Genomic DNA, 15066 nt, shown 5'->3' on the forward strand with positions numbered 1-15066 from the left:
TGTGGTCGCTCACCCACCTCCGTGGACTGTCCCCACGTGACTCCTCGGAGCCCGTGTGCATAAGCTTCACTCCTTAGCACGATTCCTTCACTGGAGGTGAAATAGCACAAGGTGGTAATGTTTATGTTTCGTGTTCTAGAACCTACACTTGGCTTTTCAAATAATAAACTTAAAAGGCTGCAATATTTTATGAATACTAAATAATTTCTCTCTCACGTTAAATTTGTGAAGTTTTCATTTTTTTTTTTTTTAAATAAGTTGAAATTGAAAGTTTTTTTTTTTTAAAACCATTATCTCCATATCTGAGAGGGGTTTTGCTCCTCTGGTCCAATAGTTCTCACAAAGTGAAAAAATTGTCTCCCAGGCTCTGCTTTTAATACAGTTGTGGCAAGAAGTGCTGAAGGGCATGGGTGTCTTTGAGGTCTGCGTTTCAGGACTGCTTGGAGCTTGCCTATTAGGACTTTATCAAACTGCCTGATCACTCAGTTCTTAAAGAAGCACTGAAAGGTCGGGGGAAATAAAAAGAAGCTGCCATTCTAAAGTGTGCTTCCTTCTCTATTGTAGGTGCCTTGCAGAACCACTGATGACTTACAAGTTACACAAAGACTTTATTGTTGCTGTTAGTAAGTACACTTCCATTAGACACATTATAATAGATGTAGTTTTATGCTGTATTACTTAGAGGTATTAGTTTAAACTAGCTAGTTAAGATTTCCCTATATATTGCTTGAAAAATTGTCAGTCTGATACTTAATAGCTTACAATGTGGTTTATAAGCAAATAAATTGCAGAATGAACTAAAATATTTTGTCACTTAATAAAACCTCATTGTGGTGACAGTCTGGTGTGATTAGAAAGAGCTGTGAGGAATTATTCTAATTACATTTTTTTTTTTTTGTGAGGAGATCAGCCCTGTGCTAACATCCGCCAATCCTCCTCTTTTTTTTTTTTGCTGAGGAAGACGGCCCTGGGCTAACGTCTGTGCCCATCTTCCTCCACTTTATATGGGACGCCGCCACAGCATGGCTTGCCAAGCAGTGCGTCGGTGCGCGCCCGGGATCTGAACCAGCGAACCCCGGGCCGCCGCAGCGGAGCGCGCGCACTTAACCGCTTGCGCCACCGGGCCGGCCCCTAATTACATTTTACTTGATTGATAAATATCAGTTTGGTACAAGAGCAGCTTTATGATTCAATAGACAAGACTACAAATATGTACGGTCAATTATGCCACCACCATACACATGCTCACGTGCTATACTCCTAAATCTGGAGAGAAGAGTCATATTTTTCACAGACAACAGGCACTTCCATCCAGCCCTTTGCCCCCATATTATATTTATTGATGATTATTACATATCTATGTCATTGCTTTAGATCTGTGATTGTCATAATGGGATACGAATAGATAGGTTTAATTAAAACCTGTTGTGGGGAGGGGGTCAGTGAGAAACATGTAACCTGAGAAGTTAGAAATAGTACTTTTAAATCATTGAGACCAAAATGCCAGGTTGCCACCTAAGCCCATCACAGTTTGTAACAATTAGGAGTTAGCATTTCATTGTTAAGATGTATGAGGTGTGACTGTAACAAGTATTTTTCACAATCCAAGAAAGAAATCAATTACATTAGTTTACTACTACACATTGTAATGTCACAGGAAATGTTGTCTACTGATAAAAGCCTCAGATAAAGTTGAGTGACCTTGGTTTTCAATCCAGCATACATGACTTGACCACGTGATCGTGTAAACACCTGTACGACTTAGCTTTCTCCTGAAAGCTCTCCCCTCTACCTTCTCTTCATTGAAATCTATCTTCGTTAGATGAATAAGACCCTGGAAAATAGATAATCCAATTTCTCATTATTATCTCCTAGGACCCAGAGTGAGCAAGTGACTTTGTCCAAGGACACTAGAAAATTCATGGCAAAACCAGAGCTGTGAGCCAGTTTTTTTGACTCTGCACCTAGAATTCTTTCTCACAGAAAAACATTTTTTTTATAACAAATGGCGTTTGAACCACTTAGCTAAAATGGCTCACTGAGCTGGTTGTTGATACAAACATTTGGTTGCGAGATTTTTTTCTCCACTTCTGTGGCGAATAATGATCATATCATTCACTGCTACAATGATAGTTAGAATGTGTTCTTATATATAAGAATCCATCTTTTGTCTGGGTCGAGGATACTCCCATTTACTAGATGTTAAGTTAATAAAGTTAGGTACTATTTGGTTTCAAGCAACAGAAATCCAGCTCTGTAAAAAGGGGAAATTATTCAGAGACTACGAGGCATCCCATAGAATTCCCTGGCAGAGGATGAGTCAGGTCTTCCATGAGCCTGCAACCAGGAACTGCAAAGTTGGGAATTGACATTTCTCTCCTCGCTCTTTTTGGAGGATCTCTCATCTCTGCTCTTTGCTGCTCATCTGCCTCATTCTTGTCTTCCCTTCCGGTCAGGTGTTCTTGGCTCTGGAGCACATTTGGTCATGTCAGCCCTGATTTTACATGATCTGCTTTTTCACATATCCAGCAGACAGATCAGAGTTATGGTGTCTCCATTCTAGCTCCTGGGAGAGACCTCATGTTTGGCCCAGCCTGAGCCAGGCTCTTTCTTATGCCTTATGTCCAAATGGCTGCGCCCAGAAGAGATGGTCCCATAATATAAACCTTATGTGTTGGGCACTTTCTGGGGAAAGGGCTTGCAGGGTAGACAGTCACCCCAGAATTTGTTTACTGTAGTGAGAGAATGTTAAATAGATTCCTCATTCTGGAGTGGTAGATGTTTTTCTAGATGTCAGCATCTTGGCTTTTGCCTGGCAGACTAGACTTGCTTTAGATGATTTTTTGCTTTTCAGATTTACCATTGTCAGCATGGGCTTAAAATCTACTAGGCCTATGTTTGCGTAATAATCCTGACACCTCAAAGAGTGATTTCCTGTTGTCTTTGAATCTGTAAAATTTGGGAAGGAATGCCTGCTTTCTCTGGTCCTTAGGCAGTCTGTGACAATTGCTATGATCACTCACATTGCTAAAGGTTTTATTCTATCCTTGTGTTGTAAAACCAAAGCCAGTGATGAGTTATGGTTGTATGGAGGTATATAGTTCAAGAGCTAAGACCACAGGTCTGACTTAGATAGAACTGGGTTCATTTGACTTAATAACTTCACGACCATGGATGATTACTCAACCTCTCTAAGCCTTAGGAAATGATAGTGGTAATACTTACCACAGGAAGCAGTGCCTATAAGGCATGAGGGATGGGAGTGGTTATGATGTTTAGATTATTATTGTTTATGTACAAATTTGAATGCAATTAAAACTTCAACATTTCCAACCGTTATGTTACAGAATCTGATGACCAGAACTACCGGGTGGAGGCTGTGCATGCCTTGGTGCACAGATTGCCAGAGAAAAACAGAGAGATGCTGGACATCTTAATAAAGCACCTGGTCAAGTAATTCTCTGACTCATATTGTTCACTTAACTACTTGGTCAGCAACCTTGTTTGTGTCTTTTTAAAGTGTGTGATGGTGCTGTAGCATTGCCTTTTTTTTTTTTTTTTTTTTAATTTACACACTTCAACTTGCTTTTCTTTTTTTTTTTTAATCTTATTTATTTATTTATTTATTTTTCCCCCAAAGCCCCAGTAGATAGTTGTATGTCATAGCTGCACATCCTTCTAGTTGCTGTATGTGGGACGCCGCCTCAGCATGGCTGGAGAAGCGGTGCATCGGTGTGCGCCCGGGATCCGAACCCCGGCCGCCAGCAGCGGAGTGCGCACACTTAACTGCTAACCCACGGGGCCAGCCCAACATTGCTGTTTTAACCAGAGTCCATTGAATGTACTTAAAAAATGGTGTAGCAGTTTATTTTTCAGATATAGCTATATGTATGTATGTGTGTACCTGTGTAGGTTTACAATATGCAAATAATTATATCCTTTGCAATTGTTAAAGTAATGATGAAAAACTTGCATGTCAACTTAAAAATATATGAAGGAGTATATAGTTTTTTCCCAGTTCTTTTAGGTACATTGTAAGGGTCGACAGGTTCTGCCAGGTCAAACTGGCACTCTAGTGTTAGCTTCCTTCTTTGGATTCATAGTATCTCTTGGTCTCTGAAGATTTTTCTGACTCTGCTGTTAGTTCATCTATGTATTTGAAACTCTCTAGGATAGATAGATATTGTATTAGTCAATTTCTCCAGAGAAACAGAACCAATAGGATGTTTGTGTATGTATATATATACATATATACATCCACTTACACACTTACATACATAGACTTATATACACGTATGTGTGTGTGTATTTATGAGAGAGAGAGATTGATAGATTGCAAGGAATTGGTCTGCACAATTGTGAAGGCCGGTAAGTCTGAAATCTGCAGGGCAGGCTGGCAGGCTGGAGACCTAGGGAAGAGTTGATGTTGCAGCTCGAATCCAGGGCAGTCTGGAAGCAGAATTCCCTCTTCCTCAGGGGACCTCAGTCTTTCTCTCTTAAGACCTTCAACTGTTTGGATGAGACCCATCCACATTTTGGAGAGTAATCTGCTTTATTCAAAGTCTGCTGATTTAAATGTTACTCTCATCTAAAAAATGCCTTCATAGAAACTTCTAGAATTATGCATGACCAAATGTCTGGGTACTGTGGCCTAGCAAATTTAACACATAAAATTAACCATCGCAGATCTGTCTAAAGATTGAGAGAGACACACACACACACACACACACACACACACACATACTTATTCCAGAAGTTTGCCATGCTACTGGAAACAAAAGTCCAAATTTAGGTTTTAAACTTAGAATTCCCTTACAGCCTCATTTACCAATAGGAACATTTTCCATCTTAATGAGTACCATGATTCACAATCACATGATTAATCTTTCCTTATTTGTTAGAAGTAGGAACCCAATTTATGTTGATTTGAGCCATGCACACTTGACATAGTGCTACATAACGTATTAATAAGTCTCATCTTAACTTGTAGGCTTTGAGATAATATGAATTGACCCTGCCTTGAAATAAGAAGGAAATCCAGTAGAAATGACATCATTTCAAGTTCATTGTTAACTATTGCCCATGACAACACCTTTTTTAGTTAATGAGAAGGACTCAGTATCCTTGGTCAGAATTAGTCTTGATTATCTTTTTGAATTGTGTAACCTTTTCATGAAATTTAACCACACTGTATTTATTTCTCATTCTCTTGCTGTATTCAAGCTAATTTTCTAGCAAAGACTTTTTAAACTTGCTTTTAAAAGCTACAAGTGTCACATAAAGTGTTTTTGCTTCATTATCCAGAATGTTAGATGAATACAAGCTTCACCCTTTAATGTGAATGTGGTGGCTTTGATACAGGGAATAGCAGGGGAGAATATTTGCCCATGGAAGAGTGCTTAAAATTCTTTTGCCCATCGTGCACCACCATTCCTGGCTCTTTTTTTGAACCTATAAGAGGTCCATTGACTGAGCAGCTTCGGTGGAATGTGCACCCACATCACCAATGACTTACTTAAGTAAACTACAAACAACTAATAGCATTCTTGGTCCCTGGCAACCTAGCATGGCTGAAGAAAAGAGAATTTAAGACCCATAACTTTGATCGGTTACTTGTCTAAAGGACCAACAACTAAAGGACTGATTCCAAATCTCTATTAATTAGCTCTGAAACATAGTATAAATCATTACTTCGTTTCTGAGAATCCTTTTTTTTTTTGTCCTTAAAAAAAGACCATCTGTGGTCTCTTCTTCGACACTAAATATTTAAAAGTGCAGTTGGGTGTCTGTTCCTTACACAAATTGAGGGAATGAGGTACAGAAATGGCTGAAATGCAGGGTGAGAGAGGTCTGTATCGACTTGGTAACCCAGCAGAAGGGAAATTCAATGAAGAGAAAATTGGTCATCAAAAAATTCCATCTTTTGAAAAACATAGGCATCAATTCTTCTTTTCAAAACAGATCATTTTTTTAGGCTTTCCAAATTTATTTCCAGCGAGCTTAATCATATTCCAGTTTACTTCCCAGGAACTCTTACATTTTGGCAAGAGTGCCTAAAGCCAATTTAATTACAGGGAAGAATATTATTTTGAGATCATATTTCATTTAATTTAACTCATTACTTAATTTTCTTAATCCTATAATGTTTGTTATTCTTTTTTTTTTTTTTGGTTTGTTTTGTGAGGAAGATCAGCCCTGTGCTAACATCTGCCAGTCCTCCTCTTTTTTGCTGAGGAAGACTGGCCCTGGCCTAGCATCTGTGCCCATCTTCCTCCACTTTATATGGGACACAGCCACAGCATGGCTTGCCAAGCTGTGCGTCGGTGCGCGCCCGGGATCCGAACCGGTGAACCCCCGGCTGCTGCAGCGGAGCACGCGCACTTAACCGCTTGCGCCACTGGGCTGGCCCTTGCTTGTTATTCTTATACTTTATAGATGAGGAAACTGAAACCTAGAGATATGAAATATCTTGGCTGACTGTACCCAGCTGCCAAGTTGGAAGGATCCGAGCTTTGAATCCAGACAGGCTTCCTGCCTTTACGTACTACTTTCTTAGTAGATTCTCTAATACGTATTAATCAATTAATATATAATATTTTGCTATATAAAAAAAACTCTTCTTACTGTAACCAAGAGTCTTCTTAGCAAGTACTTTTTTGGGCACAAGGGAAAAATTCCGTCAATGGGACAGTCAGCTCTTCCTGTCCTGTGCCGAGAGTTGCATGAGTAATCCAAAATCCTGGATTCCCCATAAAATTTTACTTCTGGGTATGGAATGTAGTTACTGATGCATACTCAGTCAGATATAAACATAATCTTATGTTGTGCTCCTTCCTAGAACTTTATATTCTAACAACTTGGCTGGGAGTAAGATAGAAAAGGCAATGGTTAACCTAGAAGGGGGGGGGGTCAAGTGAACAAGGTTTCCTCTTAATAGTATATCCAATTTCCAAATTAGTTAATTAGTCAAAGTCATTTTAGATAGTTACTGGGATTACTTTGCTAAGGTCAATAATATCAGAACCCTTTCGTTCCATTTCCATTTTCAAGCCAGCACTGATGCTGCCACATCTCCTTGTCTTACTGTTTGCCTTGCACAATGCCCAGCACTAGGGAGGCACTCAGGAACGATGGATGGATGGATGGAAGGAAGGAAGGAAGGATGGAAACATGTGTTGGCCAGTTGTCTTACGTGGGGAGCTCCAGGAAACCTTTGAGTTGCATTCAGGAGACCTGAATTAAAATAGCATCTCTGTCCCTAATTTGCTGTGACCTTGAGTACATCATTTTTACTTTAGGAGCTTCACATTTTTTACCTGTACAATAGGAAAAACTGACTTCCTAGGAGGATTAAACATAATAATATCTATGAAAATGCCTGGCAGTAAGTTCTCAATAATAAATTTCATGAATTCGAATATAATTACAACTAGTCTACTTTTAACCGTCTGTTCTAAAAGAAGTATAGTACCATAGAAAATACCAAACAGCTGATAATCTTTCTAGGGAGATTGTACTCGATTTAAATATCAAAATTTTTTCCTTCAATAGATTAACCTTTGTAATTATGTTTTACTTGGACTAGTGTTAATTTTTTAGGCTATACCCACTAATGCAAATTGGGAGTGGCTGAAGCTGACTATTTGGGAAATTAGCCTATAGAGGCATATTTTACATTTTATTTATGCCAGAAACTTGATAGATGAGAACATTTCATAATTATTAAACATTTAGCTTAAGGTATTTTTATTCCTCTTATTTGCAGAGTATCACTACACAGCCAACAAAATCTCATGACTGTCTCAAACCTTGGTGTCATTTTTGGCCCAACCCTAATGAGAGCACAGGAAGAAACTGTGGCTGCCATGATGAATATTAAATTTCAGAATATTGTGGTTGAAATTCTTATAGAGCACTATGAAAAGGTAGGCTGAATTTTCATATGAAAGTATGGAATTTTGTATCTTGCTTTGAAGAAGGAATTTTGCATTTGTATCATCCAGGAGCTTCACATTGTGATCTCAGATTCCTGTAAAATGTTGGTCTTGTAAATTTTGTATAAATTACTTCTTCGTGAGGACTTTAATTTTCTTCTTTCTTGTTCAGTTTTTCAGTGCTTCTCAAAATCCTCCAGGTAGATAGTTTCCTTTCCTCTTTTATCATTTACTTTTCAAGATTTTCTCCGTTAGCATTTATGTGGTCAGTTTTTTGCTCATATTCAGAGAATACTTTAGAATCACTTTGTGGTTAAGTCCATTTTAGCCTTTTTATCTTTCTGGAATTAGACTCTTAATTATACAGCAGAGGTGGTATTCTAAATTAAAAAAAAATAAAAAATTCAGGGAACAGAGTCTTGTTCTTTCTGTATCCAATCCCTGAGGGTTTCTTTAAAAGAGCAAGATCTTAGAATAACTATGGACATGGGAAATTGGGATAGCCAAACTGATTGGATTATTAAGCAAATTCAGCCATTGAAGGTCTAAACATTTGTGATTCATTTATGTCTGATCTAGTCCTTGTGAGAGAAGGACTGTGCCTCTCGCTCTTGCCCTGGTTCCCATCTTAGTGCCTGTAGAAGAATACCGTTTGTGCCCACCTAAGTTTGTAAGCTCTCTCACAACCCAAGAGCACGTGGCTGCATCCTGGAGCTGTCCTCAGACCTCTACCTGCAGCTTGTCACATTCCTTGACAGCTCAGGGCCAAGAGCATGACAGCACCTTTTCCTGAGACGCAAGGGACCGCTCAGCTGGGGAAATGATACAGAATGAGCCCCTCTCCCTTGGGTTATGTTCAGCATGAAGAGAGAAAGAGAGTATCACAGTAAAAGGAATCAGTGTGTTTTGACATAGACATTTGTTTGTATTTGAAAGGTTTCTTAAAATTATTGGAAAATCTTCTGAATTTTACTGTTGGGGAATGGAGGAGAATAAAAAAGAAAACTCAGAGAAGACACATGACCCAATGTAAATGGAAAAGAAAGTCATAATTGCTCTAGGATATTTATTTTTTGTATCAAGGATCTCTTGCCATGCAACTGATTAAGTAGCATATAGTTCTAAGATAGTTTGATAACTCTCAAAGCTTATTTTACTACGAAAATGGCCATTTCACCCTTTTTTGACCTCGGCCCATTTTTCTTCTATGTAGATTTTTCATACAGCCCCAGACCCGAGCATTCCTCTTCCTCAGCCTCAGTCTCGATCTGGATCCCGAAGGACACGAGCGATCTGCCTCTCCACAGGCTCCCGGAAGCCCAGAGGGAGGTATACCCCCTGCTTGGCAGAACCCGATAGTAAGTGTGCTGGCCTAGGAAGCTGCTTTCTTCATTCTTTAATTCAGCCTTACCTCACCTTATTGGTAATTAGGTAGACATAGAGGATGTTCTTACTGATGCTGTCTCCCCAACACCTGCCCCCCTCTTCTGACATTTGTATATTCTCCGTCAGTATAGCTAGCTGCAAGGGACCTTGGACAAGCAAATTCATTACTGCTACAAAGGACAAAAGTGGTTTGCTCAATGCCCCCTTTTCTGCAACTGTGTGATTAAGTACATCGGGTGCTACTTTGTAGCAGGTTTTGTCCTGTTGTCAAAGTGGTAGGGGGGAAAGCAAGAGAAAGTCTGGCTGAAGCAGTCATTTTCTTTCTTCCTTTCACATTATGTTCTTGAAGCATCATCTCTTGGGTATCAAAGTGTCTCAGAGAAAAGAAATAAAAAGAGAAACTACGCCACACATTATCACTAACTTACTATTCTGAGCCAAGCCCCACGATGAGGTGGGTGGCAGCTTGAGCCCATAGCATGTGGTAAACTGTGGCCATTTTAATTTTATTTTATACATGCCACCTCCCCCAATTTTTCCCACAATCAATATTTAATAGAAAACACTGGTTTTTAATGTAGATATATTTGAAGACTTTATTACAGTTTCTCTGATTTTTTTCTTACACCTTACTTTTAGGAACGTTAAAAAATCCACCCAGTTAAATAGCCAGTTTCTTATGTCACTATATTCTTAGCAGGAAAAGGAAAACGTCCTTTCTTTAAAAATCATGAGCAGCTTATAATTTGCAGCTGACATTTAATGGTGCCTTTGAATGAAGGACTCGGATGCCTTGTAACTCAGAATCACCCAAGATCAGAAAAGTAAAAGAAGGCCAAAATATGTCTTTAATATCCTTCTTTCCATTGATTTCTTGTAATATGAAGGAATCTTACTTCTCTTATCTGTGAGTCGTGTTTCAGAAGCAAATTTTGTCTGAATTCAAGTCAGCCCACTAATGCTGCAAGAAGTAACATTATTTCATAGGGGTAGGGTACATAAAACATCTCCCTTGAATAGTATAGAAAGTGTGCTCACCAATTCAAATGCTTATTTTAAAGCCTTTCTCCGGTACTGAGGACAGTTCTCCATACCAGGTAGAGGCCTGTTGCTTCAGTGGGGTCAGGTGGCCACGGAGCACAAGTGAGTTGGAGAGCAGAAGTGTTCTGGTGGTGCTATTCTCAACAGAGAGCCACTGTTCTTTCCTCTCTCCCACCCCCGCTCAGGTGACTCCTATAGCAGCAGCCCAGACAGCACACCCATGGGGAGCATCGAGTCACTCTCCTCTCACTCCTCTGAACAAAACAGCACTACAAAGTCTGCCTCCTGCCAGCCCAGGGAGAAATCTGGAGGGATTCCTTGGATTGCATCCCCATCACCTTCCAATGGACAGAAAAGTCTTGGTCTCTGGACAACTAGTCCTGAGTCAAGTTCTAGAGAAGATGCAACCAGAACAGATGCAGAATCCGATTGCCAGAGTGTTGCCTCGGTCACTAGCCCAGGGGATGCTTCCCCACCCATAGACCTGACCAAGAAAGGGCCTTATGGGCTTTCAGGACTGAAAAGAGCCTCAGCTTCATCTCTCAGATCCATCTCTGCAGCTGAGGGTAAGCCAGAGTGGAGCTTATGCAAGATGTCATTTTCTCTGTGTCACTCGCCTGAGTATTCAGCATGATCAAACGAGGGGAAGTTAATGGCGAAGAGACTAACAATGCTTATCTACTTTGTTCCTGAGCTAGGATTTTTAAAACTCCTGTGTGCTGTGACTTTTTTCCTGGATCTTTCCATCTCTGTGAGGTGGTGTCTTTGTAATTACTGTAGATTGTGATCTCCTTGAGTGATGGGCTGCTGTGCTTAAAGAACATTCTGTACCTTCTCATTTGGGCTCAGAGAAAAATGCTTCCTTTTGTTATGCACATGTGCTGTGTTATTGCTATTATTTTGTCTGATAGCACCTTGCCTGTTTTCTTGGGCTTTCTTTTTAGGAAACAAGAGCTATGGTGGATCCATTCAAAGCCTAACTTCCATAGGTTCCAAAGAGACGCCCAAAGCCCCACCAAACCCAGACCTGCCTCCAAAAATGTGCAGGAGGTTAAGGCTTGACACTGCCTCAAGCAATGGCTACCAGCGACCTGGCTCTGTGTAAGTGAGAGCGACGAGTTTGTATTTGCTGTGTCTTCCAGGGATACACAGGCGTTGAGTATGTCCAGTGAACCCTTATGAGTCCCACAGCTGAATGCCTCATCTATACAGTGGGCCCAGTCAACTTCTGTAGGACTGTGTCCTCTTCTACAAATGATGTGAAAGTTAGAGTGGGGTTAAGATATGTATAAACACTTTCATGGGGAGACACTTCAGGCACTCTCCTTAGAAGCAGAACTACTGGTTAATTTAGGTCATGAGGATAGATGTATATCATAGTAGTTTTGGGCTTTGAAACTAGATGCCTTCCTATAAAAGCTAACCATCCCCCTCTCAGCTGAGGAGACTGCCCACATCCCAGCTCACCCCTCTCTGTTGGAAATACAACTGCTTTCTAGCTTGTGAGGGTTGATGTTCTCTCCTCTCCATCATATGTCTTTCCTATCTGAGTACTCACTGATTCAAACAAACTCGTAGAGAACAAGGAGTGTGAAAGGCAAAGGGAAGTACTTCTAAAGAAAAGAATGACCCACAAGTGTAAAGGCTGATAGGGTAGGGTACACAGAGGTGAACAGAAATGGGGCGAAGAGGAGAAAATGGAACCTGGATAAATAAGCAAAATCCAAAGAGTAAAGTTTTTCTCCTTTTATTTTATTTTCCTGACTCTTGCTGAGCTTTTCCAGATGCTATATGAGCTCTTCCTGGGCGTCTTTACATATGATGTCTCTTTTAAGGGCCACAGTGTCCTTCTGCAGTAGGTAGTCTAGACCTCACCTTAGAGAGGGTGAGAACTAAGACTCCGTAGAAAGTTGAGGAACCAGTCCACACACACTCAGCTAGTAAGTGGCAGAGCTGGGATTCCAACCCAGGGTTCTTGAATTTGAATCTGTGCTGTTTCTGTTATACCATGCCCATATTTAATATGGTAGTATTCCTGACGTTTTAATTATTCATTGAAAGTCCAGTAAGACATTTTACTAAGCCTGTTTCCATGGGAGCAGTGTCTTAAATTCATTCATTCATCCCTTTCTTTGACAAGAACCTTTTAGTTTCCGAGTGTGTTTAACGTCTGTTATTTCTCTTGGTCAGAAATCCAGCTTCCACAATATAGACAAATAGATTTGTAAATCTGTCTACTCCCCAGTATGTATAGTTCTTGTCATTGAGGGAAATTAAATTTTAAGCCAATATGTCAAGGGAGATGGGAGAATATAAACTCACTCCATCCTTTGTGAGGGAAGGAGAAGAGCTGCTTTGCAATTGTACTGATGGTTAAAGTAGAAATGAAAATTGAGAAGAGTGTATGTTCTTTATTAGGTGTAAAATGATCCTTCAGATTATCAAATGGCTTGACTCTGGGAGAAAAGTTTGTCAGTTAAAGAAATAAGAGATTTTACAAACTTTTCTAATTACCTAGGGTGCCCTTACTTAGTTTTAATTCTTTTCTCTCTCTACCCAGTAGTCGCACCTTTTCAAATAGACCATGCCCTTCCCTCCCCATGATTTGAAACAAGATTTGGATCCAACAAATTTATTTTTTGGCCATATTTTCAGAGTTCTCTCTTTTCACTTTATAGGACCTGTGTTCAAGTATAAAAAAAATACATGAAACAATTTTAGAGTTAGTTTTGTCTTAGCTATCAGAATGAATAACAGTTCTTCTTTTGTCATGTTGATTTGATTCTTGCCCTGTGACTCCACAGGTGTCAGTAACATCGCTGCCAGGAGCCGAGTGGGGAGAAAAAAATGTTCCTTTTTCTGCTCCCACAGTTTTCTGAGGTAGAAAAGATGAGGACAGTAAGAGCCCCAGAGGAGATAGTTGTAGGTTTATTAAGTCTGGCGCTCTGTGAGCTGGAGACTGGATCTAAAAATTTCTTTCACATGAAAGCTTAAAACAATTGAAATGCGGGTCAAATTTTGGGGACAGTTCTTAACTCATCACTTTTTGTTTGGGTCAACTGATAACCCTGAATTTCACTTTGAGCTGAATGATTTTCTGATTGATTTTAATGAAACTTGTGTTTTAAAATTATTTTTCAGTGTGGCAGCTAAAGCCCAGCTATTTGAAAATGTTGGTTCGCTTAAGCCAATTTCCTCTGGGCGGTAAGTTCTTAAAACCCTTAAACAAAGTAAAAAAAAAAAATAGTGGTGACACTGTTGCCTTGTGTTGACATGGCGGGTCATCTTTGACGGCTCTGCCCCTCGCTTCTGCAGATGGTCAAATCCATGTCCACTGTCTCTTCATGGGGAAAAGTCATGTCCGTAAACAGCATTTAGCATCTCAGACTATTACAGCGATGCCTCATTTGCTAAAATCTTCACAAAGAAAGAGTTCTAAACAAACAAGTTTTCTAAAAGACACAAGTTGCCATAATCCTTTGCACACCAAAGGTTCCTTGGATGACAGTCAGTTTGTGGAAAATTTTCAAAAGTATGTTCTTGACTTTTAAAAGTTATAGAACTTTTTCTGGAAGAAGCTTCATGAACATCCATTGAAAAATATGCTTATTCTTAATGGCCACTATGGTGCTGGAGAGCTAATTGCCCCAGACGGCTCTCTTTTTTGAGTATAGTGTTTCATTCAGCATTTCTAGATTTTACCTTCCGCTCCATTGTTAATAAGGACATGAGTGGTTACATTTTGCTGCTATTATTGTGCTTGCTTGGTTCCTGCTTTCCTCTTCTCCCATTTCAAATTGATTCTTCACATCTGCAGTGGGCTTTGGTTTTTTATTTGAATATGTCTAAAATAATGGAATTTCTAGTATTTTGATATTTCTGATTTTTTTTTCCATCAGCAACTGGTAGAGGTAGGAGGCATTCAATTCCTGCTTGTTATTGCAAGAGCATATAAATGAGAGCGCTTGAAGAACAAACCTTGGTTTTTCCTTTGGTTGCACAAAGGCAATTTTGAGCTTCCCATGTCTGGGTAATTGAGGCTCTGAAGGAAAGGAATCACAGATAATTGAAGTATTGGTGTGTAGTTCTTTTAAAAGTTATTCAACCATGGAATTTTTATCGACCTTATAGAAGTATTTGGACTTTTTCAGCAGGCATTTAAGACCCTACACAATATTTGGCTTGTGGGAGTTACTAGGGATAACAATGATCTGTAATCCCTGTTTTTTCCCAAAGCCTAGCCAGGGCTCTCATGTATTAGTGCTTTTAACTCCACAGAGTAGAGCCACTTTGGTATCTTAACTAGGACGATGGTCAATGCCTTGCATTTATATAGCGGACCCCAGAGTATTTGCATGTACCTTACCTCTGTCCATAGCATCTTCATCTTCTTCCTTTTTATCAAGGCATGGTGAAAACTAGGCATCGTACATGTCAGAGCAAACATCATTTCTCTGAAACTGTCATCATTTTTAGGCCTTGGTGTAAGGGACTTAACCTTGCTACTTCTGTCTGTCTTGCTATATGGTTGAATTGCTCCACTAGATGGAGCCCTTTTATCAGGAACCTCTAAACAGTCTCTTAAGTGAGAACTTAAGAACTGTAATCAAAGAGATAATCCTTTAAGAGCTTTAAGAAAGCAAACTAGTAATGAAAGAAATTGGAATATAATACTGTCATCTAATAGAGATATACTCAGATGTTC

At 39.7% G+C, this 15066-nt stretch overlaps 1 protein-coding gene across 3 annotated transcripts in view; it reads left to right on the plus strand.

The window, feature by feature from the left end:
• The window catches only part of ARHGAP42 (Rho GTPase activating protein 42), a 261608-nt gene that overhangs the window by 232121 nt on the left and 14421 nt on the right, over positions 1 to 15066 (plus strand). For all 3 annotated transcript variants that reach the window (XM_004427415.3, XM_087433629.1, XM_087433628.1), the window contains exons 16-22: positions 565 to 623; positions 3348 to 3453; positions 7766 to 7925; positions 9148 to 9292; positions 10547 to 10927; positions 11306 to 11462; positions 13503 to 13565. In XM_004427415.3, the coding sequence (XP_004427472.1) occupies positions 565 to 623; positions 3348 to 3453; positions 7766 to 7925; positions 9148 to 9292; positions 10547 to 10927; positions 11306 to 11462; positions 13503 to 13565 (1071 nt within the window). The remainder of the gene's footprint in view (positions 1 to 564; positions 624 to 3347; positions 3454 to 7765; positions 7926 to 9147; positions 9293 to 10546; positions 10928 to 11305; positions 11463 to 13502; positions 13566 to 15066) is intronic.

The sequence above is a fragment of the Ceratotherium simum genome, chromosome 7 (assembly GCF_057802395.1).
Source record: "Ceratotherium simum simum isolate JZ-2026a chromosome 7, ASM5780239v1, whole genome shotgun sequence".
Classification (NCBI taxonomy): Eukaryota; Metazoa; Chordata; class Mammalia; order Perissodactyla; family Rhinocerotidae; genus Ceratotherium; species Ceratotherium simum.